The 27,468-nt window shown below is 39.4% G+C and overlaps 1 protein-coding gene across 1 annotated transcript in view; it reads right to left on the bottom strand.

The window, feature by feature from the left end:
- Positions 1-27,468, bottom strand: part of STK39 (serine/threonine kinase 39) — a 355,446-nt gene that overhangs the window by 163,758 nt on the left and 164,220 nt on the right. The window contains exons 9-10 of the mRNA XM_060177764.1: positions 26,641-26,689; positions 26,470-26,535 (exon numbers count right to left, since the gene is read on the bottom strand). Of these exons, the coding sequence (XP_060033747.1) occupies positions 26,470-26,535; positions 26,641-26,689 (115 nt within the window). The remainder of the gene's footprint in view (positions 1-26,469; positions 26,536-26,640; positions 26,690-27,468) is intronic.

Here is a 27,468-nt window from a genome sequence, read left to right as displayed (position 1 = left end):
GGTACAGTGCTGCCTCTCTCCCTACCGCCCCCTTCCATCTAAATTTTTAGGCTGTCTCTATTCTCCAATAAATCAACAGAAAGAATTTTTTAAAGAAGAAGAATGGGGGAGTCAGGCAGTAGCACAGCAAGTTAAGCGTGGGGCAGAAGGATCCCAGATCAAGCCCCCGGATTCCCACCTGCAGGGGAGTCGCTTCACAGGCAGTGAAGCAGGTCTGCAGGTGTCTCTTTCTCTCCCCCTCTCTGTCTTCCCCTCCTCTCTCCATTTCTCTCTGTCCTATCCAACAATGACATCAATAACAACAACAATAACTACAACAATAAAAGAACAAGGGCAACAAAAGGGAATAAATACATAAGTAAATATTAAAAAGAAGAAGGAGGAGGAAGTAGGGAGGAGGGAGAGGAGGAGGGAAAGGGAAATATGGCCGCTGCGAGCAGTGGATTTATCTTCCAGGCACAGAGCCCCAGAGATAACGGGGGTGGCAATAACAAAAAGAAGAAAATAAAAAAAAAAGTTTTTGTTTTGCTTATTTCATATGAAATACATATGTCAGAGAGAGAGTCTGAGAAAGAGAGAGAACCAGAACAATACTAGAGTATATATGGTGGTAATGGGGAACCTCAGAACCAGAACAATACTAGAGTATATATGGTGGTAATGGGGAACCTCAGAACCAGAACAATACTAGAGTATACATGGTGGTAATGGGGAACCTCAGAGATCCAAGTCCCTTATGCTACCAGTTGAATTATTTCTCATGAAGCCACTTACCTCCATTTAAAAAACATCTCAAATTTATCCCTAAATGTTCTATTACTTAGCTTTACTTTTAAATTTTGTATTCTTCTGCCTGTTGGGTCCTTAACATCTATAAATTTACTCTGTTGATGTTTGAACTTTATGGAAACAGTAACCATCTGGGTATAATGTTCAGCATTTTGCTTATTTTCAATTGATGTTTTATTTCAAGACTCATATATGCTGTTCATGTTCGTTGCTATATAATATTCTAACCCATGAGTGCATACCATGTATTCATTTTCCTGTCTACAAATAGGTCAAAGTTTTCCATTCTCCTGTGTAGCGATGTATGGATTTCTTTCTTGTACTTACAATTACAAACATTACTGCTGTTCAAAACACTTTTTTTCATATTTATTCCCTTTTGTTGCCTTTGTTGTTTTATTATTGTTGTTATTGATGTCATTGTTGGATAGGACAGAGAGAAATGGAGAGAGGAGGGGGAAGACAGAGGGGGGAGAGAAAGAGAGACACCTGCAGACCTGCTTCACCGCTTGTGAAGCGACTCCCCTGCAGGTGGGAAGCTGGGGGCTCGAACCAGGATCTTTACGCCGGTCCTTGTGCTTTGCGCCATGAGTGCTTAACCCGCTGTGCTACCACCGGACTCCCCAAAACATTCTTGTAAAGGCCTTAGTATGGAATGTAAAAAAAAATTTTTTTCTATATATGGAATGCTCTAAGTATGGAATTGCTAGATTATAAGATATAAAAATATTTTGTATTGTAAGAAGGTATCACTTTCTTTTCTGAATTGGCTGTCTACATCTATCCCCAACAATTATTTGTAAGATAAGGCATGCAGTAGGCCCATGTCCTGAATAAAATATGACATTAGGAGTGTTTTTAACTTTAGGATGATCTATTTCTAAATTCCTATGGGATAACATGGAACTTCACCATCTTCTGTTTTACATGTTGAGCATCTTTGATATTTCAAGGTCATTTGTATTTCTTCATCTATGAAAGTTTCCTTGTCATATGTATCTGCAGAAAGTATTTATATCAATACCTATCATTAATAAATTATATGTCTTAAAATATAAATTTTGCCAGTAATAAGAAGCTTTATGTTTCCACTTCATTAATGGTCTTCTCTGATGAGCAGATATACTTAAATTTAATACAGCTGACCTTACTCTTTTAAAAACTTTATGGATTGTTTTGAAATTTGTTTCAGAAAAGCTTGGATATTCAAAAGTACAATTTTCTGATGAGTCACAGAATTTTAATACCAGTGGTTTGAATACAATATGAGGAATACAAATCTCGCAATACATATGTCGGGTTGTTGGAAAATATGTGGTATATTTTTCTATGCAAAAATGCACCATGACTTTTCTGACAACCCAATATATACATATTTGGATAATCTGATAAAGAGATTCACAAAAAGAGACACAAAGACTCTAATCACCCAGCTATCCTAAACCCTGGTGAACTGTCCTGAGGGATAATAGATTTGATTCCATGTCTCACCTGAAACCCACTCACCACTTGTGCTCCAGTCACTGCTTAGAAAGCTCTGGTTGAGATGATATCTAGGATCTCTTCAAAATCTATACACCTTTTATCCCCAGCCTATTAAATTCTTGCAGTGTTCATCAGTAGAAAACCCAGGCATATGATATGGCCTCAAACTGTTTCTTACTCTCTCTTTATTGTCCAAACATAAACTAGCTACATTATTATTTTTTTTAATTGGTACTACTCTCCCCCCCTCATTTTATAGGATAGGACAGAGAAAAATTGAGAGAGATGGGGAAGATAAAGAGGGGGAGAGAAAGAGAGACACTTACAGACCTGCTTCACTGCTTGTGAAGCGACTCCCCTGAAGGTGGGGAGCTGGTGGCATGAACCAGGATCCTTAAGTGGGTCCTTGTGCTTCATACTATGTGCGCTTAGCCCCATGCGCTACCACCCAACCCCCCCTACATCATTTTCTCTTCACTCTGCATTTAGAAGTGCCAACAGGTTCATTTCTTCATCTTGCATTCTCAACAGGTTAGACTGCCTTCCTATGTTGTGCATATGAGGATGGTAAAAATGAGTGCTTATATTAACAATGATAATAAAACCAGAAGATAGGCAGTCCTTCTTTGCTGATGAATATCGAGATCTGAACGACTAAAAGAAACCATGGTTGAGATGAGACTGCATCTGAACTTAGACAAGGATGCCCAGCATCACCATTATTATTCAGTAGAATCCTGGAGGCTCCTCATCAATACATTCAGGCTGAAAAGTGATATAGAAGGCATATATAATGGAAAGGAATATGTAAAGCTGTCACTATTCACTGATGACATAATATGCATAGGGAATTCCAAAGACTGCAGAAAAAAAAAAAAAAAAACTACTCGGTTGGTGTATTACATCAAAGTAAAAGACTGGGGGTGTGAAGAGGTGACAGTGTTCCAGACCTGGAACATGACGGGCAGGGGAGGACTTAGTAGGGGTTGTATTGTTATGTGGAAAACCGGGAGATGTTAAGCATCTACAAGCTATTGTATTTTATAACTATCAACCATTAATCCCCAATAAAGAAATTAAAAAAAAACTACTTGAAATAATAAATTCAGTAAAGCAGCAAGATAAAAAATTAATACCATAAATCTGTAGCCTGAGTGTGAGGAAATGGAATTGAAGAACTTAATCATATTTATAACTGAACTACTCCCCCCCCCAAAAAAAATGCCCTGGAGTGAATCTCACAAAGGAAGGAAAACTATAGGAAAAACTATAAGCCATGGTTAAAAGAAATACAAAATGACACAGAGACAGAAAAGCATTCCTTGTTCCAGGGTTGGAAGAAAAAACAGTATTAAAAATGGCAATGCACCAAAGCAATCTACAGTTTTAATGGGCTCCCTATCAAGATCCCAATGACATTTTTAAATGTCATTTAAAAAAAAAAAGGAAGTAACACATTCCCTAACTCAGTTGATACTACAAAGCAATAGTAATTGAAACAGCATGATACTAAAATAAAAATTAACTTTTGGATCAATGCGACATAACTGAGAGTCCAGAAATAAGCCCACCCATATACAGGTCACCTAGCGGATGACCATGGGGCTAAAATGATTCAGTGGGGTGACTATAGAAGGTGTCTTCAATACTGGAACAACTAGACAGCCACATGTAGGGGGAAAATAGACCATGGCTTAACAACGAGCACCAAAATTAGATCAAAATGGAGCAAAGACTTAGATATAAGGCCAAACACTACAAAATATGTAGAAGAAAACATTCGTGAAATACCGCAGGCTTTCATCAAAGATGTATTTGGAGACTCAATGCCATGGGCATGGGAAATGAAAACAAGGGTAAATAACACTAACAAGCTTCTACAAATCAAGAGCAAACTGCACAAGGATAATCTGGCAAGCCAGGAATTGGGAGAAGATATTTACACATCATATATCCAATAAGCTATCGATATTAAACATCTATGAAGAAGTTGTACAGCTCAACAAAAGATAATAATAAACCAATCAAAAATTGGGCCAAAGAATAGACAGCAGTCTAAAGAAGACATACACACGGCCCACAGACATGAAGAGATGCTTCACTTCACTTATTAGTAGAGAAATGCAAATTAAAATCATACTGGGAGCAGGGCAGTAGCACACTGGGTAGTGCAAATAATATGAAGTTCACGGACCCACACAAGGATCCCAGTTTGAGACCCTGCTACCCTCCTGCAGGGGAGTCACTTCACAAACAGTGAAGCAGGCCTGCAGGTGCCTGTCTTTCTTTTTCCTTCTTTATTTCCCCCTCCTCCTCTCTCAATTTCTCTCTGTCCTATCTAAGAAAAATGAAAAAAAAAAAAAAAGGCCACTAGGAGCAGTGGATTCATACTGCAGGGACTAAGCCCCAGCAATAACCCTGGAGGCCAAAAATCAAAAATAATAAAAATAAAAACTATATATGGAATCGGGGAGTAACGCAACAGGTTAAACACAGGCAGCGCAAAGCCTAAGGACTGGCTTAAGCATCCTGATTGGAGCCCCTGGCTCCCCACCTGCAGGGGAGTCTCTTCACAGGCTGGAGAAGCAGGTCTGCAGGTGTCTATCTTTCTCTCCCCCTCTGTCTTCCCCTCCTCTATCCACTTCTCTCTGTCTTATCCAACAACAACAACAACATCAATAACAACAGCAACAATAAAACAACAAGGGTAACAAAAGGGGATAAATAAATACTAAAAAATTTTAAATAAAAAAGTAAAAACTATACTGATATTCCACCTCACTCCTGAAGACAATGACCTACCACAACAAAACAAGAAATGCCATGTGTTGGCGAAGTTGTGGAGAAAAAGGGAACTCTGTTCCACTGCTGATGGGAATGCAAACTAGTATAGCCCCTTTAGAAGACAGTGTGGAGAGTCCTTAAACAAATGAAAATAGGATAACCTTAGGTACTTATCCAGATACATTACATTTCAATAAGGAAAGGGCACAGGATTATATTTCTCTTAAGGTAGAGGAAAGCAGCAGGAATTCAATAGGAAAAAAAAACTAGCATAAAATTTCAGTGAGATAAGGGCTAATCTCATGTTATTTACTTCAAACAACTTTTACTTTGTTCCAACAATTAAATGCATCGTAACTGCTTTAAAAGCTAAATGTGGGTGCTCTCTAATTAAAAGTTAGAAATTTACAAATGAGGAAACCAGAAGTCTTAGAAATAAACAGTAGATAAATCATTTAAAGTCCTTGAGGAAACTACGATCGTTGTGTGTGTTGGCAGAAGAGCAAGAAGTATTATTTGAAGAACAAGGTCTAGCAGCTTGAGCTCCTTGGAGACATGGAGAAAGAAGAAAGTAGAGGAAAGAAATGCACTAACCTTAGACGTTCATTTCCTTAAGAAAATAAAAGACCATCCTCACATGACATTTAAATAGTTCCCATACTTACCTGTATAGTATATAACTCCTCTCTTATAAACCAATCCCTGGCGCACAGACAGGAAGGGTGAAGGCAAAAGGCCCTGTGTTTCAGAAGCTGCACAGACATTTGGTAAAAACTTTCATTTTTAAACTCTACAAAACACCCTGAAAGGTTGGGAAGGTGAGAAAATTTAGCATCCAAGTAAAATAAGTAAAGAGGTCAAGGACAACTTCTGGATGGTTTCACTTGTGTGGACTCCAGATGACTAAAACAAATGGCCTTGCAAAAACCATGGTCCAAATGTCTCTTAGACCTTCTGAGCACAGTAGAGGCATAGAAATTTAGTGTGTGTGGGTGTGTGTGGGGATGGGGGTGTCTCCATTTCCTTTTTACAATTTCTTTATTGGGGGATTAATGTTTTACAGTCAACAGTAAATACAATAGTTTCTACATGCATAACGTTTCTCAGTTTTCCACTTAACAATACAACCCCCCACTAGGTCCTTTGTTATCCTTTTCTGGCGGGGTGGGGGGTGGCGGCGGCTCTATTTCTAAAAGCTACAAATGACTGAATTCATAGGAGATCTGAACAAAGACAATAGTACACAGTAGAAAGGTGGAAAAGAAAAGCGTCCCAACTGTTTGCTACTTCTTTTGACTGTAGATGGTGGACATAACCAACACTTGGTATAGCATAATGGCTGACACTGGCCTCCCTCATAATAAGAGCTTGAAGACTATAAATCAAGGGATGAGGGAAATGGTTTGATTATTACTCTCAGGCTGACAGCTGGTTTATCATTTGTTTGTTATGGACAGGAGAGATTGCAATGACAGAATAATGAACAGAGAGACCTACACTGAAAAAACTCCCTTATCTAGAACAGGCTGTAACACCAACGGATTCTCCATGTTTCTTACCAAAAATAAATCTCTCCAAAGACTTTACTGACCAAAAAGTTCAGGACCCAAAGCTAGGAGCAACATAGTAGGCTTTGTACTGATTAAATTTTACTATTATTTTGTATTTTTGTATTTTTACTGCCACCAGAATTATCACTAGGGTTCAGTAAAAATTATCACTAGGGTTCTGTAAAAAATGGCGACTAATCCCTAGCACTGCAAAAACGGTATCATCTGTTTTCCATCTACACCATGCCTCAGCCTCGCGTGAGCTTAATGTGCAGCTTGGCGATACGAGAATCTGGCATGAAGCCCAGCCAGTCTATCTTGGCGTTACTCTTGATCGCACTCTGACATTTCACAAACATCTCATAAAAACTGCAGCAAAGGTGGGCGCGAGGAATCACATCATTGCAAGACTGGCCAGCTCCTCATGGGGCGCGAGCGCTTCCACACTACGATCATCCTCTCTGGCATTATGCTATTCCACTGCAGAATACTGTGCCCCAGTATGGTTCCGTAGCCCCCATGTCCACTTGGTCGATTCCAAATTATATTCCTCCATGAGGATAATTTCTGGAACCATCCATTCCACCCCGGTCCCATGGCTGCCAGTTCTTAGCAACATCGCCCCGCCAGATATTCGTCGGGATGCGGCATCATCTAAGTTCATTTCCCACGTCTACGCTCGACCGGACCTGCCAATATGCGCGGATATCTTCGCCCACCCTGTCCAACGCTTGACGTCTCGTCACCCAATCTGGTCCCCTATGCCTACACTGAACTTCTCTGTTCCAGACTCTTGGAAACAGAGTTGGCAGTCAGCTGAGGTAAAGAACAAACACCTCATCACAGACCCCTGCAAGCGTCAACCCGGCTTTGACCTAGCACGTTATGATGGGGCCCTCCTCAATCGCTATCGAACAGGCCATGGCCGGTGCGCCACTATGTTCCATCGCTGGGGAGCCAGAGACGACCCGAACTGCCCCTGCGGCTCCAGACAGACTATGACCCACATAGTCAACGACTGCCACCTCTCCAGATTCAAAGGAGGTCTCGAAACTTTACATCAGGCTCAACCTGATGCTGTTGACTGGCTACGGAAGAAGGGCAAACGCTAGAAGAAGAAGAAGGGCCAGCACTACAAAAATTCACCACTCCCAGCAGCCTTTTTTTCCATTTTTTTCGTTCAAATTTTTATGAGATAGGACAGAGAGAAGTTGAGAGATGAGAACATAGACAGAGGGAAAGACAGACACCTGCAGATATACTTCACCACCTGTGGAGTAGACTCACTCACTGCAGGTTGGGAGTGAGGGTTTGAACCTAGATCTTTGCACTTGGTAACTGTGCACTTAACACAGTGTGCCACTACCTGTCTGCCCATCAGCTTTTATTAAGTGGTGCATTCTAATCTCTCCCAGAATTACTGAAAATCTCAAGACTATGAAACACAAAAAGTCTTAGAATTATCTCTATAGATAGTTAACTCCACAGGTCCAGCAGATGGTTAACATCTCAGTACTAATATAGGTAATATATAACACCGCAAACTAGTTACTAGGCCAGTGTGTGTCTGTGTGTCCCTGTGTGTAAGAGTTATGTAAGTCTATAGATGAGACTCAGGGCTCAGTTTAGAATTTAAAATACAAAGCTCCCCACTTTAAACAATAATAACATAACATACATAAATAATTGTGAGAAATACCCTCTGAAATACCCTCTGTTCCATTCCTAGGAACATATCTAACAATACTTTATTGTTGCATACATGTACAGTACTTTTCATGCCGGTGAGGATAACATGTTAAAAAAACAAGAACCTAAATGTCTGTCAAGAAACGACTGATTCTCAATCGTATTCATTCTTGCAGTAGACTATTACAAAGACATTAGAAATGATTACATAAAACTATTCTTTACTGACAAAAAAAGATGGTCAAATAATGCAAATGAAAATGCAGCTAGGTCACAGAGCGCTACAGTATGATGCCGACGTTATTTGCCAGAGAAATCATGCATTCTCTGAGCTGATATTGAGGCCTGCTGAGGGGGGAAAGGGGAGCTTATGTTTCCAAACAGAAGGAAAAACAGCACATGCCAGAGCCTTGGGTAGAGGGAACATGGAGAATTAAGGGCAGAGACTGCTAGAGAAACCTAAAGAATGAGGAAGGAACAAACCATTCGAGTTTGGAATTAAGAAGTCTGGTTTTTGATTAAGTACTTTATGTTGTCTTTTTAAATTCTTTCTACTTGCTTATATGTACTTACTGAGTCACTGTAGACTGCTACGCACATTAACTTTAAGGGATATATTTCCACCTAACTTATGCATATATGTGCATGTGTGCCCTATCTCATGTGCCCTGGTCTATATCTAGGTTTTATCACTCTGTCAGGAAATGTGTCACCTGAAATGGAACTTAGGAGTCCTATGAGCTAGGAAAGGTCTCGCCCGAGTACTGGAGCTAGAGGGTTGACATTCTAGGCCTGGAGTCTCTGGACACAGTCTGAAGTGAAATGTGCTGAGATGGCATTGGTTGCACTGATCTGGTTGAGTTCAGAGAATGGTATGGATCAAAAGAAGCACAAAAGAAAACGAGAAAAGCCTTAAAGAGTCCATACAAGCCTTACCATGATTTATGTCATTTAATGCTATTTACAAATAACTCTATCTTATATTGATAAGACCAGTTGCTTCTGGTCTGCCTAGTCTACCAGATAACCTCCAAACTGACTTACTATTTCAGCTCCCTCAATCACTCTAAGCCTAGCCCTGTCAGATAAAGTAAGGATTACAAAAGCTGGATAAGGGCAAGAGACCAGCACATTTTAATGATGGCCCTCACTATCAGGCCACGCCATCACCCCAGGCCCTAGTCAGGCAAACCTGGGATTCCCACACAGATATGATGGGCCTACACCTCAAACAGACCCCTCTCTCCATCATCACTGATCATCTCCAACAAACCCTCTTGTGGGCCTCTGCAGGACCTTGCCCTCAATGTGGAACAACAGTGGTAGAAACTGCCCCCAACTCTCTGAAAGGAGGCTGGGTAAATATACTTTGCCAGTTGAGTAAGACTGGTCCTAGCTATGACCATGGAAGGCGAGTTCAGACCAGCAGGGATGCAGACGTTGCACAGGCTCCTGTGCTATGTATGGATAGACATGGGCCCTAGGTCAGATTGATGGGGTCTGCAATTAGTGGTACTTATATACTTTTCTCATATTTGGGGGTTACTCTCTGCCTGGTACAGCTTTCTAGTCCTATTCCCAACTCTGCCACCATCTTCCTAAACAATACTTTCAGTCCACTTGCATATTGGCTATCAGGTTCAGGCAAAAATTAGTAAAGTCATGGACCCCTTGGAATATACCTAAAATAGACTTCCTTCCTGATGATTAAACACTTTGTTCTGCTTTTATCTTACTGTTTTTCAGTCACCAAGTTGCAGATGCTACCATGACAACAACCAGACTTCTCTGGGCAGACGACCTCAACCATTGAATCTTAGAACCCCATATCCCCAGCGCCCTTCCCCACTAGGGAAAGATAGGAACAGGCTAGGGGTATAGATTAACCTGTCAACTCCCATGTCCAGCAAAGAAGCAATTACAGAAGCCAGACCTCCCACCTTCTACTCCCCATAAAGATCCTGGGTCCATACTCCCAGAGGGATAAAGAATAGGAAAGCTTCCAATGGAGGGGATGGGATGGGATGGGATGTGTAACCCTGGTGGTGGGAATTGTGTGAAACTGTACCCCTCTTAGCCCACCATCTTGTGGATCATTATTAAATGACTAACTTAAAAAAAAAAGAAAGAAAGAAAGAAATCTGATTTTCACACTGGATTATCAGCGAGCTCTCACTGAACAGTCTGCACTTGCTACATGAGCACAGAGAAGTCTGACTGACAGTGTTAACGCCGTGAGACAATGGTAAAGCTAGCATCTAGTTGAGGTCCGTCTGAAGCATCCAACCTTTATTTTACTTTATCTTTCACCGATTCCACATTCTTGACCAAGAACTACTCCTGAACCTTTTCCACCATGGGATCATCCTCTCCAAAAGGCTCAGATAGACTTTTTTTTCCTCACTATGTCCAGAGTTGACCTTTCCCAGAAAGTGTTACATGGGTATGTTTCACCGGGAACCCTGCATTATCACTCAGAGACTGGAGACCATTTGGATTCAAGAGCAAGGAAGGTCCTAGAGGGGAATGAGAAGTCCCTTCCGCTTTTTAATCAAAGGAAAGTTCCTTATTCCTGAAGTTTTTCTTTTATTTTTCTCTCTATAAATATATAATCAGGAGCCAGATGGTGATAACCCCAATTGAGGATTCACTTCATCACACAGAAAGACCTGGGATCAAGTCCCAGGTCCCAAGTGCAGCAGGATGAAACTTCAAGGGTGGTGAAGCAGTGCTGCAGATGTCTCTCTCTCTCTCTCTCTTCCTTCTCATTTTCTGTCTCTATCAAAAATAAATACATAAATAAATTTTGAAAAATAAACATTTTAATTGGGATATTGGTAATCACTGTAGCATTTTTTAAAAATATTTATTTATTTACTTTCCCTTGTTTTTTATTGTTGTTGTTTTTATTGTTGTTATAGTTATTACTGTTGTTATTGATGTCATCACTGTTAAATAGGACAGAGAGGAATGGAGAGAGGAGGGGAAGACAGAGAAGTTGAGAGAAAGACACCTGCAGACCTGCTTCGCCGCTTGTGAAGCAACTCCCCTGCAGGTTGGGAGCGGGGGCTCGAACTGGGATTCTTATGCGGGTCCTTGTGCTTTGCACCATGTGTGCTTAACACACTGCGCTACTGCCCGACTCCCATCATTGTAGCATCTTTATTCACATTTTTAAATTGAGTTTTTCTCCCATCTAATACTGTTTCGATTAGTTGTAGCCTATGAAGAAACAAAGAACTGAGGAATATTCCCCTGCATACCAACTCTTTCTAGCCTTGGTTTCTCATGTCTTCTCTCTCTTTCATTTTTCCTCTACAACTTTCAACAAAGTCACAAAGAAAGGTCACAGGCCACAAGGACCAGCGGAAGGATCCCGGTTTGAGCCCCCGGCTCCCCACCTGCAGGGGAGTTACTTCACAGGCGGTGAAGCAGATCTGCAGGTGTCTGTCTTTCTCTCCCCCTCTCTGTCTTCCCCTCCTCTCTCCATTTCTCTCTGTCCTATCCAACAACAATGACATCAATAATAACTACAACAATAAAAAAACAAGGGCAACAAAAAGAATAAATAAAAATAATAATTTAAAAATTTAAAAAAATAAAATTAAAAAAAAAAAGAAAGGTCACAGTCGAGCACTTTTTTGTACTTGTCTTCCTTAAACAAACCTTACTGTTTCTTGCCCAAACTGGCTGCCCAACAACCAAAATAATTTCAAAGGCCCTTTTCAATCTGGGTTAAATTAAAGGCTGCTATTTGAATTTCTAAGCACTATTGTTACATTGTAAATTGTACACGGAGTCATTACCTTTCTGCCATATCCTTACCTCATTAAAAAAAAGTATATACTCCTTTAAACCAGCACCTGAATTTGTAAGAAATAATTTAGTATGAAGCATAGAGATCTACCAAATCTCAAATTTAACTCTTGAATTTGTTTTAAATGTGAAAATAATTTTTAAAAAACTCCACCAGTATTTTTAGTCTTTTTGTTTAAAACAATAAAACCAGGTATTACTATCACAGCAGTCAAATTTAGTAAATACAATAGAAGTAGAACCTCCTCACCTCCATTCACACAATGGTTTTCTTTTTTTTTTTTTAAGTATGTATACTACGCCCTCTGCTGGCCTCACCGTGTTTCTTGAATGATCACTTTAGGGTTCTAGAGCATAAGGAGGACAAAATGTCTGAATTCTTTCCATGAGCATGAAATTCTTTCTTTCCCAATAATGCAGAGAAGTTCCATCAATTTCTATCTCTTGCATTATTCCTTTTCCAAGATCCCAGGTTCATTTGAAAGATTTATAGGCTGTGGGGCCAGGTGCTGGCGCACCGGGCTAAGCACACATAATAGTAAGATTTATAGGGGGTCGGGCGGTGGCGCAGCGGGTTAAGTGCACATGGTACAAAGCAAGGATGGGCGCAAGGATCTCAGTTCCAGCCCCTGACTCCCCACCTGCAGAGGAGTCACTTCACAGGCGGTAAAGCAGGTCTGCAGCTGTCTCTCTTTCTCTCTCCCTCTCTATCTTCCCCTCCTCTCTCAATTTCTCTCTGTCCTATCCAACAATGACATCAACAACAACAACAACCACAACAACAATGGAACAACAAGGGCAACAAAAAAGGGGGAAAAGATAGCCTTCAGGAGCAGTGGACTCACGGTGCAGGCACCGAGCCCCAGCAATAACCCTGGAGGCCAAAAAAAAAAAAAAAAGAGTAAGATTTATAGGCAGTGTTAAATTTAAATTATTTTCCCTAAATGAGGGGGTAATAGGAAACCACAAAACTGAGCATACTTAAAATTAACTTATATCTTCTTTTAGAATATTTTATTAATTAACTTTGTCAATGCCAATTAGAAAAACATTAAATACACCCTGACTAAAGGAAGAATAAATGACAATATAGTGTTAGGAACTAAATTTTTGCCATCAAATATACCAATATGGACAGTACACAGTAAAATCTAACCATTCTACCTTACAATAAACTGAGAAAGACAATCAGCTTACCCAAGATTCTTAGCAAGTTAGGGATAAAGGATTTTAAATCTAAAATCACATAACTCTAATTCCTAGGCTTGAAATGCAAAACTATATACCACCAACTGAAAAAAAAAAAAAGCCTCAACTGTCGCCTTTAAAACCAAAGCTGGGTTTTGTTTTCTTTTGTTTTACTTCTCTTTAGGCTCTCCTACCAGCTCCCATAAAGACTTTCATCATGACTTCTCTATCTGGCTGCTGAGTTTGCTAAACATCAATTCTAGAAACAGATATTGATTGATTACGATACTTTGCTGATGCAGAGGAGACAGGGAATAATATGACACCTCTCCTGCACCTAAAGATCTATCTGCAGTGTAGAAGTAGCATGAGAAAACTCCAGAGAAGAAGTGCTAAGTATGGAAAGATGCATGTCCAGGCAAAGACGTTCTAGAAGGACAAGTAGATGAACTGTCTTGAAAAAGCCATGAGAGGTTTCAAAAGTATACTAGTGCAAAAGTAGGAAACAAAGATTCTGGAAGGATCCCATTCTACATGACTACTTTTAAAATAAATGGTATCCTAGTAATAGAATGGACTGGGAAGGTGAGTAAGGCAAGCCACCTTTGAGGCAGTACATTGGGCCTGTGTGATCAGCGAGCCTGGTCTGAGCAAGTAGTGGGGACCTCTTAGCACATATGTGCCAGTTAAGTTACAGAAAAGTGGGACCGGATGGTGGTGCACCTAGTTGAGAGCACATGTTACAATGCATAAGGGCACAGGTTCAAGACCCTGGTCCCCATCTGCAGGGCTAAAGCTTCACAAGTGGTGTAGCAGTGCTGCAGGTATTTCTCGGTTTCTCTCCCCCTCTTTTCCCTTTCCCTCTCTATTTCTGGCTATCTCTATCCAATAAATAAATACAGATAATTTTTTTTAAAGTTTCAGAAAAGTTAGCTGATGCACATAAACTCTAGAAAAAAATTACCAAGTTTCCTAAGGCAAAAATGAAACACATTTAGGGGGCCGGGCGGTTGTGTACCTGGTTGAGTGCACATGTTACAATGCAAAAGGACCCGGGTTTAAATCCCCAGTCCCCACCTGCAGGGGGGAAGCTTTGTGAGTGGTGAAGCAGTGCTGCAGGTGTCTCTCTCCCTCTCTAACACGCTCTTCCCTCTTGATTTCTGGCTGTCTCTACACAATAAATAAAGATAATTTTAAGGGAGCCAGCCACCGGCACACCTGTTTAAGTGTTCACATTACAGTGCACAAGGACTCAGGCTCAAGTCCCTAGCACGAGTAGTGAAGCAGGGCTGCAGATGTCTCTCTATCTTCCCCCTCCCCTCTGAATTTCTCTGTCTCTATCTGATAATGAATATATAAATAAAAGAAAAAAAGATAATTTTGAAAAAATGAAACACATTTGAATACACTGACCACAAGTGTCAGATGAGAATAAAGGACGCTGATTTTGCCAATATATGTCCAGGAACTAAAAGCAACCAGTTCTCCACAACAGCATTTACTGCAGTATGTTAGAATACATGCTACTTTTACTTCTAAAACCGGATCTCTATAAAGAAAAGAGAAAGAAAGAAAGAGGAAGAATGGATGAATGAATGAATGAATGAATGAATGAATGAATGAATGAATGAATGAATGAATGAATGAGAGAAAAGAAAAAAGAAACGCTGTCTTAAGCAACTGGAGTCTTTAAAAAAGTGCCTCAACCTGGGGCAGGAGAAATAGCTTGAATAATGTGCTTTCTCATGTGCACAACGCAGTATTGAAGTCGACCCCCACCAAACTAAAGGAAGTTTTCACTGCTGAGGTCTGAACTTTTCACTTTTTTAAAAAAATATATTTGTATTTATTTATTTGATACAGAGAAATTGAGAGAGAAGGGAGACAGAGGGAGGGACAGAAAAACACCTGCAGCCCTGCTTCACCACTTGTGAAGCTTTCCCCCTGCAGGTGGGGACCAGGGGCTTGAACCAGGTACCTTGTGTACTGTAATGTGTGCGCTTAACCAGGTGCGCCACCACCTGACCCCTGAACTTTTCATTTTTATATACCTCTCTGTCTCTATCTAAACAAGAAAATAAAAATGTCAATCTGAAAACAAACGTCCACTAAGTAAGATAATAAGATTAGCCAGTCACAGTTTCTAAAGCAGATTCTTTCATCACTAACTCAAATGTAACCAGAAAGGGACTATTTACTCAAAATAAATGCATCTTAATCTATCAGTTGAACTGAAAGGAATGTGGCAGCTCTCTCCCCTTGTTCCTTCCTCTATCCTTACTTCTGTCTAACTTATTCCTAGCACAAACACCAGACAAGCTCTTTCTTGACAATATGCACAGTGCAAGAGGAAGGAACAATGAGGACCTTTTAAAACAGTTCCACACATTTTTACAGTGAATAAACTATTCTGCTAGCACCCTCTAGTGGCCCAAAGTACTTTACTGACCAAATGAACTCGCTTTCTAAACTGACAAAAAGCATTGTTTTTAAATTCTTAAATCACTAAAAAAGAAGGGGGGGGTAGGGAGGGGAAAACAATGAGCTTAGACTATGGGAGCACTTGCCACAACTTTAGACGCACTGAAACCAGTAACTTTAATAGTCTCTGGTCAACTCTTCTGTCAGCTTTAAAACAGAATAAAATAACATCTTCAACCATCATGGTCTTCTTCTCTGAGCATATGAATTCCTCGATAAGACATACTTCCAATATACAGTTATTTTAGTTTTGTTTTGAAGAGATAGACTAAAATTCTGTCAGAGTGCTAAGAAACAACATATGATATGTAGACGTTCATATAGGTTATACAGCTCACCTTTGTTGAGGTAACTTGGGTTGTAAATATAAGTATTTTAGGGTTGTAGTTTCAAAAATTCTTCAAATATAAATGACCAGATGATGCCCCTTTCCCAAAACAATACCAAGCATGTAGTTATTTTACTATTATTTTTTTAATAAGGAGGGACAAGAGAAACAATGTAGTAGGAGAATAGAGAACGCACTACCTTCAGGTCACCTAAATCCATCAGGTATATTTCATACTAAACCTACAATACACGCAATGATTAGAAAAAGCCAGTTCATTTTTCCTCAGAGAAATCATATACTCTCTCCTCTCTACTCTATTTACACAGCTGCCAGAAAACTATAGGAATTGAAGAAGTTTCTGGGGAAAAAAAAGTTGCCAGTTCCCATAAGTGTTTTAATTTTACTGTGGAATACTGAAAATCTTCAAATCCTGTGCTCAGATTTGAGATTCTCGCTTTTGACATTAGTTGTGGTTACTTTGTTAACAGAAAACTTAATCTTAAATGAAAAGTGATAAAAGTTGGGGGCGGGGGCTGGGCGGTAACACATAAGCATATGGCGCAAAGCTCAAGGACCAGCATAAGGATCCTGGTTTCTGGGGTCGCTTCACAGGCGGTGAAGCAGGTCTGCAGGTGTCTTATCTTTCTCTCCCCCTCTCTGTCTTCCCCTCCTGTCTTGATTTCTCTCTGTCCTATCCAATAACAGTAACAACCACAACAAAAATGGGAAAAATGGCCTCCAGGGGCAGTGGATTCGTAGTGCAGGCACCGCACCAAGCCACAGTGATAACCCTGGAGGCAAAAAAAAAAAAAAAAGTGATAAAGGTTTAAATAGAAGAAGAAAAAAAAAAGGACTGAAACTATCACATTTCAGATCTCTGCTCAGTAGAACCATGCATGCCCCTATTAACTAAAATAGCACATCACTTAGGAGAAAACTAACATACAGCTTTAATCCTTCTACTTTAGATATGAGAACTTCAACAAAACAGTGATTTTCCACAAAAGTACAGGAATAAAACCCATCACTGCCCTCTACTGAAAAGATGTGAAACAAAACTAAAGATTCATCAGGCATTTGAAATCACTTTATTTCTTCCAATTTCTTGATAATTTATATTTACAGAAACTTAGGCAGTAACTACAAACTTCCAAGGGGAAAAACTGTATAAATTCAGAATTTTTTTTTCACTTTCATAATCTAGAAGAGTCTAAAAGTCATCTGGGAAGATGACTTAAGAACTTTTCTGACAGTGTGGCCTTGGTCAAGGTCAACCACGTTTACACAGTTTTTAGGTTGTCAAATTGAAGTATCATAAGTCAAGGGATCTTTTTTTAATAGGCCTAGTTCTTTTCCACTCAGACATCAAAATATGTATAGCTTTTTTAAATTGTAATCAGTCTTAATATATCATCTATTCTATCCTCTATGCTGTTATGATTTCAATGATGATTATAAGTCTATAATATAAATGGAAATCAAGTACCCAGCATGACAGATGAAAAATCACAAAGTGTACAAGTTTTTCTCTTGTTCCCCTCTTTACAGTCTTCCACCTACCAGCTCTATGACCATTTTGATTCCTATAGTACAAATTCTGTGTCTATATCCTAAATCGTTTTCCCCCTGCTCATCTCAGAGTCATGCACGTCTTGCGCCATGTTTCTCACTGAAAGGCAAGTTTCACTGCCTGGATTTGGTCCTTTGTCTGTACATCTGTGTCTACTTTGGGCAGTACTACTGGTAATAGTAGCAACTGTCTGAGCACCAGAAATGAAAGGTGCTACTCAAACAATAAAAACTGTAATAGTTTTTAAAAGCAATATGTGTAATTCTTAAGTAAAAGTTCCAGTAACTGTTTAAGAGTTCCATTTATAATTGTCTGCCAATCACCATGCTATACACGATTGTTATACTTAATTTATTCCTCAAAAACATGCATAAGCATTATATCCTCCCCCAGTTTATAAGTGAAAGCTGGTCTTCTAACAGGTTTTAACAATAACTGATGCTACCAATCTCTCACTAGGCATCTCTCTTCCCTTCAGAACCTCCAAAGTCTTTTTCACATTATTTTCTCCATATTTTCTAGAATCCTAGCAAACTCAAGTCCCACTATTCATGTGAATGCCCCCTCAGTCTCCATTAAATGGTAGACGAATCACCCTGAAAATAAGAAGGCATGCCCTCTTATCCTATCTATCTCTGCCTAACATATCTCTCTCTCTGTGTGTGTGTGTGTGTGTGTGTGTGTGTGTGTGTGTGTGTGTGTATTTCCTCTTTATCCTCTCCCTTCTTCTTCCTTTGTAGATAAGATTTAGTGGGAGAAGAATGGGAAAGGAGATAAGAATTGCCTCCTAGTAGAAATGTGACTTTAGACAAGTTGTTTCAGCTCTCATACCTTCATCTATGCAGTATAATAATGTTTTCCCTACCCTTAAGCACAGTTTTTAGATTAATAATGAAGCAGATATGGAAGCGGTATAAAAGCTAAAAAAAAAAAAAATTCAGCTCTGCTGATAGTTAATCATGTTTTAATAAACCACAGTTCTCATGGGACACTTCTTGCCCACTGCGAGAACTTTGATGGAAGAGGTAAGAAAATATGAAGACAGCTAAAGGAGGTAACAGCAATAAGATGACTATAATTCTTTTTCATAGATTTACATGGGTCCCCACCACCACTCTATTCCAAACAATTGCAACAGAGAAGCCATCTTTATCACTCATAATCACCTACTTCGTGCCAGGACTTTCTTCACCTTCTATTTCACTACATACTTCAAAATGTTCGTCTTCGGAAAAATACAACAGTCAACTCTCCTTATTTCGTGATCATCAGAGAAAACATAGTTGACAGCCCACCCATTATGTACCAAACATAATGCCTGGCAGCCTATGCAGATAATCTCCCATCCTCAGAGTATTTGTGAACAGATCTGGTTCAGAGAGAATAGATAACTCACCCAAAGAAGGGCAAAGATCAGCTATTTCTACTTCCAGACCAGATGCACAAACTGAAAAAATGTTATTCCTATTTCTCACCTAAATCTGAACATTAGATACTAGAAAGACAGTTCCTATCTACAAGATTTCTTAAAATCCTGTGGAAATGCTAACACTAACATCCTCTGAACATACAGCTATCAGACATAAAGCATGCATATGTCTTTGAAAAAGACCGATGGCCAAAAATAGCTAGGAGATTTGCTGTGTCTTTTAATGTTTATTATAACAAATATAATTGTGTTCACAGTCAAGAAGTGGCAGTTTCTGCCTTAAACATGGTGTCAAAGTTAACACTACTAATACCAGAATACACTGAAGTCAGATGCATCTCATTTACAGATACACATCATTTTTGTGGCATTTCTCTAGGGAAAAAAATGCTACCAAGTAAACAGTCCTGTAATGAAGAGCTATCAAACAAACCCAAGCTGAGGATCATTCCACAAATGATCAGGACTATACTAATCAAATTTTCAGTTTAGAAAAAAAAAATGACTATTCAAGATTTTTAAAAGATAATAAATAAAGGCCAAACAACTTAATGATTCTGGATTGGATTAGTGAGAAAAATTGAGACAATTTGAATCAGATCTAAACATTAAATAACAGCATTATGTTAAGGTTATTTCCATGATATTGATCACTATACTTTGTTATCCTAAAGAATAGCTTTGTTTTTAAGAGTACATATTTAAAGATGAAAGGCATCATATCTTTTAATAGATCCGGAGGCATGTCAAAATAAAGGAAGAAAATAAACACAAAACTTAGCTATACTATTTTTGTAACTGTTTATAAGGCTGACATTACTTCAAAGTATAGAACATATTAACAGACATCAAGTTTTATTTCTAAGCACATAGGAGTATCCCCCCAAGCTACCAGATGGATGAGATGGAACCATTAGAGGAAGGTCCTTATCAAAAAACTGATCTTATAGCCTAATGTAAAGATTTATAGGAATCACAGGTACCACTGTAGTCTTTCCAATTCACAATGGTTTCTCTTAATTGGAAAGGTGATACAACATTCTTTTCCTTATTCTTATAAAGACTAGCCATTTGTAACTTCTCAAATTCATGATTAAGAAAATTCAGACATCAATCTGCAGCACCACCATAAGCCAGAGCTGAACACCAATCAGGAAGGAAGGAAGGGAGGAAGGGAGGGAGGGAGGGAGGGAGGGAGGGAGGGAGGGAGGGAGGAAGGAAGGAAGGAAGGAAGGAAGGAAGGAAGGAAGGAAGGAAGGAAGGAAGGGAGGAGAGGGGGAGGGAAGAAGGAAGGAAATAATAAAATTCCTCCAAAGCTTTTCGTCCCATTAAAACACTGGCAATCACAATACAAAGAACCATGTATTGTGCTCCCCCAGCCCATCTCTGACCAGTATGCATTTTGGCTAAACAATTAGCACTTAGATATCTGTGTAGTTTAAGTCTTTGGCTTTCCTACCATCAGTGGGCTTTAGCCATATAAAGTATATGAAATGAGTGAATTCAGGGGATTAAGGTTGATATCACTAACATAATAATCAGATATCAGCCAACTCTGATACTTAGCTGCTACTATCCAACATGAAGATAGCCCTAAGCTTCCAACAAAATGATTTATGATTTTCTCTACTCAGTGAATCCAATAGAGTAAATGGCAGAACAGAACATGGTAAATGAAGCTTTCAACCCCCAAAAGACAGTTAAATAGGAGCCCCTAGAAAATTACATGGGAAGGAGTAATTCTCATGAAGCTCATTTTTCTTATGCACAATAATAAATAAATCCTTTTTTAAAAGTTAAAGAGCCATAGCTCACTCTGGTCTTCTAGATCATTATTAGCTTGTCCTCATTTAGAATTTACTATGTGTTCTATGGGCCAGAAAAATCAAATCTCTGGTTAACCACATGCCTGGGGTCAGAGAAAATTTCCATCTCACAGGCAGAAACATTAGGGCAAATGAAATTCAAAATGATCCTTGAACAACACTGTCTGCGAAAGAGTCTGAAAGGGACCAAATATTCTGCTTCCAGGAAGAAAACAAATGTCCTTAATTTCTGCAATTACCACATATATACCAAAAAAAAAAAAAAAAAAAAAAAAAAAACCTTTTTGTCACTAAATTACCAGAAAGCCACATTAATTTATCCCCATATTTTACTCTGTAGAAGATGAGGCCATCTATTAAATGACAAGACCAACTAACCACACAGAATTATGTAGCTCTTGACCAAAGTTTCACACTCTAGCTAATTACGGGCACTGTCTCACTCATACCAAAGATCACTGCTGGTGAACTTCATGGGATTTTTTGAGAAGAGCTACAACAATCCCTCTCTTATTCAAAGATGAGAATTATTCATGAAAAGGCACACGAGAAACATTTTGATATCATAGGGAGAAAAGAGAATATCATAAATTTTAATCAGCATGGTTGGCTAAGTGTCTAGAACTTTGCCGATAAGGCCTGCTGTCATGTAAATACTTGTACATCAAGACACTATCTTTAGAAAAAAAACACAAAGAGATAAAACTCCAAGGAGGAGTCCAGAGGGAGCCCACACTTTACCACAAGCACACATTTTATCATCAGTGAGGACCCATATTAGAGCCTCTGACACTATATGAAAGCACTTCACAAGCAGTGAAGTGGTGTTGTAGTGTCTCCCTTCTATCTTTCTTTTCACCTTCTACCTGGGGAAGAAAGGAGTTTACCTAGACCAGCATCAAGAAGCAGGCTCTCAGAAAGAAATCTAAAGCAGAGAAACCAAAGCAGAATTAAATCGGAGGCACCATAGCAAAAAAGTAAGCAACAGAACAGATACCAATAAAGAGAAACTCCAAGAATGACCAAATGAGTAACACTAAACATTCCCATAATTTCAAGTAAAAGATATTTAAGCATGTTAAGAATGTAAGGCACTGCTGGTGGGAATGTCAATTGGTCCAACCTCTGTGGAGAACAGTCTGGAGAACTCTCAGAAGGCTAGAAATGGACCTACCCTATGACCCTGCAATTCCCCTCCTGGGGATATATCCTAAGGAACCCAACACATTCATCCAAAAAGATCTGTGTACACATATGTTCTTGGCAGCACAATTTGTAATAGCCAAAACCTGGAAGCAACCCAGGTGTCCAACAACAGATGAGTGGCTGAGCAAGTTGTGGTATATATACACAATGGAATACTACTCAGTTGTAAAAAATGGTGACTTCACCGTTTTCAGCCGATCTTGGATGGACCTTGAAAAAATCATGTTGAGTGAAATAAGTCAGAAACAGAAGGATGAATATGGGATGATCTCACTCTCAGGCCGAAGTTGAAAAACAAGATTAGAAAAGAAAATACAAGTCGAACCTGAAATGGAATTGGAGTATTACACCAAAGTAAAAGACTCTGGGGTGGGTGGGTGGGTAGGGAGAATACAGGTCCATGAAAAATGATGAATTAAATAGTGGGGGTTGTATTGTTAAATGGGAATCTGGGGATTGTTATGCATGTAAAAAAAAAAAAAAAAAAAAAGAAGTAGAAACGCAAAGCAGAAATTGACTGAGTTTGGAGTATGGCACCAAAGTAAGAAAGCAGAAGTACACTAGAGTTTGCAGTGAGTACCTCCCTAATACTTCCTCTCCACTTTTCCAAGCTTTGGGTCCAGGATTGCTCAACAATTTGTTTGGCTTTGTATGTTAACTCTCTTTTCAGTCACCAGGTTCCAGATGCCATCAGGATGCCGGCCAGACTTCCCTGGATTGAAGACCCCACCAATATGTCCTGGAGCTCAGCTTCCCTAGAGCCCCACCCTACTAGGGAAAGAGAGAGGCAGACTGGGAGTATGGACCAACCAGTCAACGCCCATGTTCAGCGGGGAAGCAATTACAGAAGCCAGACCTTCCACCTTCTGCAACCCTCAATGACCCTGGGTCCATGCTCCCAGAGGGATAGAGAATGGGAAAACTATCGGGGGAGGGGGAGGGATATGGAGATTGGGTGGTGGGAATTGTGTGGAGTTGTGCCCCTCCTACCCTATGGTTTTGTTAATTAATCCTTTCTTAAATAAAAAAAAAAAAAAAGAAAAAAGAAATAGATGCACACCCGGTGGAGCACACACACACACACACACACACAAAAAAAAGAATGTAAGGCTTTTGCCAGGCTGACAGAATAGAAATTGGTCAGTGACAAAACCCCTGGCTTAAAATATTTACAAGTACAAAAACTAGCAGTCAGTTTCTAGTCATTCTGAATGTCGGAAAAAAAAAAAAAGGCTTCCATACCTGGCAGCTGACTAGGACTGAAATCTGCCTCTGTTCCCAGGCTCCCTACCCTTGAGTTCCCACAGAACCAAATTTCAGCTGAGACACGTAACAAATGCATTCCCGCCTAGTAAGAGGCAGATGGCTCTGCTGACATGCATCCCTAAGTCTCAGCTTTTTATTGTCTATCCTTCTCTTGGTGACTATTTCTTCGTTTGTTTATTTCAATAAACTCCCTAAAACCTTAAACAAAAAAAAAGGGGGAGGGGAGGCAGTGAGATAAGTGAAAACATCATGTTCCGAAGATTTTCAAAGCACATATTGCAGGTGGTAACCAGGAGCTTGAACCTGGACTTAGCACACGGTGACATGTGTGATTTATGGGCTGTACCACCAGCCAGCCCCCATAATGCTATTTTAATCAATATGTGCTGGACTTTATAGCATCAGACATGACGAGTCTCTTTGTTAACCATTATGCTACCTACGCCCACTCTATATTATTCTTTTCTCTTTGTGACTCTGAGATGTTGACCATTTTCCATTTGAAGGAATGGATGTTGAAATAAGCCCTGATCAATGACAAAAAATGGCTGACAAATCACATCACCCAAAATTCTAGCTGCTCCTTTTTAAGATATGTGTGAATGATGTAGGGGTTAGGCAGAACACTAATATGTAAAAATTAAAGAATTTTTTTAAAGAAAGGAAATAGAGTTACAACCTAAACAAGTTATTAATTTTCTTAAGATGATGGAAGTCTCAAAGGAAATTACAGGATATGTAGTTATAGTTATACAGATACAAACATATACAGACACAAACACACACATACACACACATATCATATTCATATGTAAATGAGTAAAGCTGGAGTTCAAAATATAAGGCTGGTAAATGAAGTGGTGCTTACTTAGTTTAAGGCTAAGGAAGTTGACTTTTACTTGGTAGGGATCTATTTTCACCACTTATTTACTCTTGTACTATTCTTGCTTGATTTTGTAAATCACTTTTAAGCACAAAGTGACATCATCAAAAAGTTAATATTTTATCACTGTCTAACTGGATAGTTCTAGTTTCTATTGACTAAGAAAAAAAGATTTGGGTCTCCACACTGCTCCTGAGGTGGGGCACTCTGATGAGTCATCTGCCAAACTGTCCCTTTTTCATCCATTTGGGATAACCAAGAGAGGAATCAAGGCTAAGGATTCTGCAGTCCACACTGTAAGCCCCAGCCCAAGACCAGTCCCACACTCAAGAACTAGCTCAACTCCACTGAATCCTGCTAGTCCAAGAGAGGCATTAAGATAGTAGCACAGAGTTGGTCACTTTTACATATTTACCTTTAAAAAAATACTTAAAATAATTATAGAGTACTACTGAAAGGTATTCCACACCTTTTTCATTGTTTTACAGGTCAATATCTAGAAATTAGGAGCCACTTATTTCTAGGCTTAATAAAAAGGTTTCTTTTAATACATATATCCTTGCCAATTTTATTTATGGAGTAGAGAATTCAGATTCAAATCAGTTTTCCATTAAACTATTTACTGGAAAAAGAAGAAAGGACTTTTCTTTTCTTTTCTTTTCTTTCTTTCCTTCTTTTTGTCTCTAGTATTATCGCTGGAGGCTGCACGACAAATCCACTGCTCCTGGCGTCTACTTTTTTTTCTTCTTCAATTTTTTTGGATAGGACATAGAGAAATGAGAGGGGAGGGGAAGAAAGAGAGGGAGAGAGAAAGACAGACACCTGCAGACCTGCTTCACCACTTGTGGAGTGGCTCCTCTGCAAATAGGGATCCAGGGGCTTGAACCTGGATCCTTGTGCAGGTCCTTGCACTTCGTATTATGTGTGCTTAACCCAGTGCACCACTGCCCTGCCCCAAGAAAGGACTTTTTAAGTCTGTGGTTATGTATTTTAAATTATAAATATCCAATACAGTTTTAAAACCAAACTTGACCAAACCAAATTGGGGGTGGTGGTGATAAATTTTATTAGGTGTTATAGCATAATGAATCTTTAATTACAAATATATCAAATTCTGGAGATGAATAAAATACTCAAACATACATAGCATTTACAAATCTAAAACTTGGAATGGAAAGTTTTTCCGATAATCATTAACAAAATGTAGTTACAGTTATGTTAAACTATAAAAGGCTCCATGATTCTCTTATAAAGAAGGAAATTATAATTTAAAAAAAACAGTTGTTTTATTTTCTCAAACGGCTTTAAAAATTGTTTCTCTTCTGTAAAATCCAAAGGAAAGATTTTTTTATCTTTATTTATTCCCTTTTGTTGCCCTTGTTGTTTTATTGTTGCAGTTTTTATTGTTGTTATTGATGTCGTTGTTGGCTAGGACAGAGAGAAATCGAGAGAGGAGGGGAAGACAGAGAGGGGGAGAGAAAGACAGACACCTGCAGACCTGCTTCACCACTTGTGAAGTGACTCCCCTGCAGGTGGGAAGCCGGGGGCTTGAACCGGGATCCTTATGCTGGTCCTTGCTCTTTGCGCCACATGTGCTTAACCTGCTGCGCTATTGCCCGACTCCCCAAAGGAAAGATTTTAAAGGCTATTTTACCTTTCAATTATTTAAGCCTCATTACAATTACTTGCCTTCTGACCATCTTTCAGCAAAGCTGCTAAGTGGAAAAAATGAAATCATTTGAGTTTCACATTGTTTTCACACTCAGACACGGAGCAGCAAGCTGGGGTGACCAAGAGGCAAAATGCAGCTATCAGAGTAATCAGTAAGCAGACAACCTCTAAATAACAGATCCTGAGTAGCTGTAAATCCTTTTTATTGTTAGTATTATTATCTTTATTTATTGGCTAGAGACAGCCAGAAATTGAGATGGGAGGGGAGACAGAGAAAAAGAGAGACAGAGAGGCATCTGCAGCCCTGCTTCACCACTCGTGAAGCTTTCCCCCTGCAGGTGGGGACTGGGGGCTCAAACCCGGGTCCTTGAGCACTGCAACATGTGCACTCAACCAGGTGCGCCCCCACCCGGCCCCAGTAGCTGTAAATCTTCTTGCTTTGTGAGTTTCATTTCCCTGGGTGGGGAACAGCTTCTCCTGGGTCTGCAAGACCAATGGTGCTTACCTTTTTTGCTCTTTGGGCTATGTCTGGTGTTCTTGTGAGCAGCTTCTCAATCAGGTACTCTCTGTTCTGCAAAACAAATATTCCCAACAGTTTAATATCAAATACAATACATAGAAATCCATAGTGATATCAAAATAGCAGATTTACTTTTTTTTTTTTTAAACATGTTACCTTGGCTTTCTGGAAGAATTTGCATTTTAAAAGTTCTGCTGCTGTGGGCCTGAAAGATCAATAATAAATTAGAGTTGAAACAATGACCACTCAATAAATACACCGCCTTGATGAAACAACTTATTTGTAGAGTAATTCTGGAAGACCAGTTTTAGGAACAGCAAATGCAGAAACTAGACTAACCATAAGATGGCACCAAATAAAATAGTGCCAATTCTCCAGTTCTTTCCATACACTTCTACTGCAAAACACATTAACTCCTTTAAGCTAAATATGTGAGGCATGATCAATTTTCCACCCTTTATGCTTTATACTCTACTGAGTGAATTCAGTATTTCTAAAAGGTGGCAAAGTGGTAAGTCTGTGAGCTAACTTCCTATATTATGAAGTGTTTCAAGTTGTAATGTGACCCTGTCAAGGAAACCACAGTCTACAATGCTCTGCTATTCCCCAAGCGTGGCAGGAACTGACTGCAAAAGGTTCACACCTCATGTGGTTAAACTCTGTCTTCTCACTGAGTAACTCTAGCTCAAGTACACATGGACTACTGCTTTTCAGGGGAAAGTAAATGTGATGATGATTAATAAAATGCACATCCATTTAAAAGCATTACTTGGTAGGTCTGATTGTTGCCTTATGATGTAATTTACTTGTTTCTCTATCATATGGTTCCTATAAACCGAAAGTCAAGCCTGGAGGCTTGAATCAAGCATTTGGTGAAGAATATCTCGCCAGGGCACATATCAGAACTGAACATTAGGCTATTCCAGGCACTAAAATGACATAGTCCCCAGGTGCCAGATCCCTACTGTAATTGGCTAGAACCCT

Source organism: Erinaceus europaeus, chromosome 18 (genome assembly GCF_950295315.1).
Source record: "Erinaceus europaeus chromosome 18, mEriEur2.1, whole genome shotgun sequence".
NCBI lineage: Eukaryota > Metazoa > Chordata > Mammalia > Eulipotyphla > Erinaceidae > Erinaceus > Erinaceus europaeus.
The sequence above is the reverse complement of the archived record's forward strand: the minus strand, read 5'-3'. Positions and strand labels throughout refer to the sequence as shown.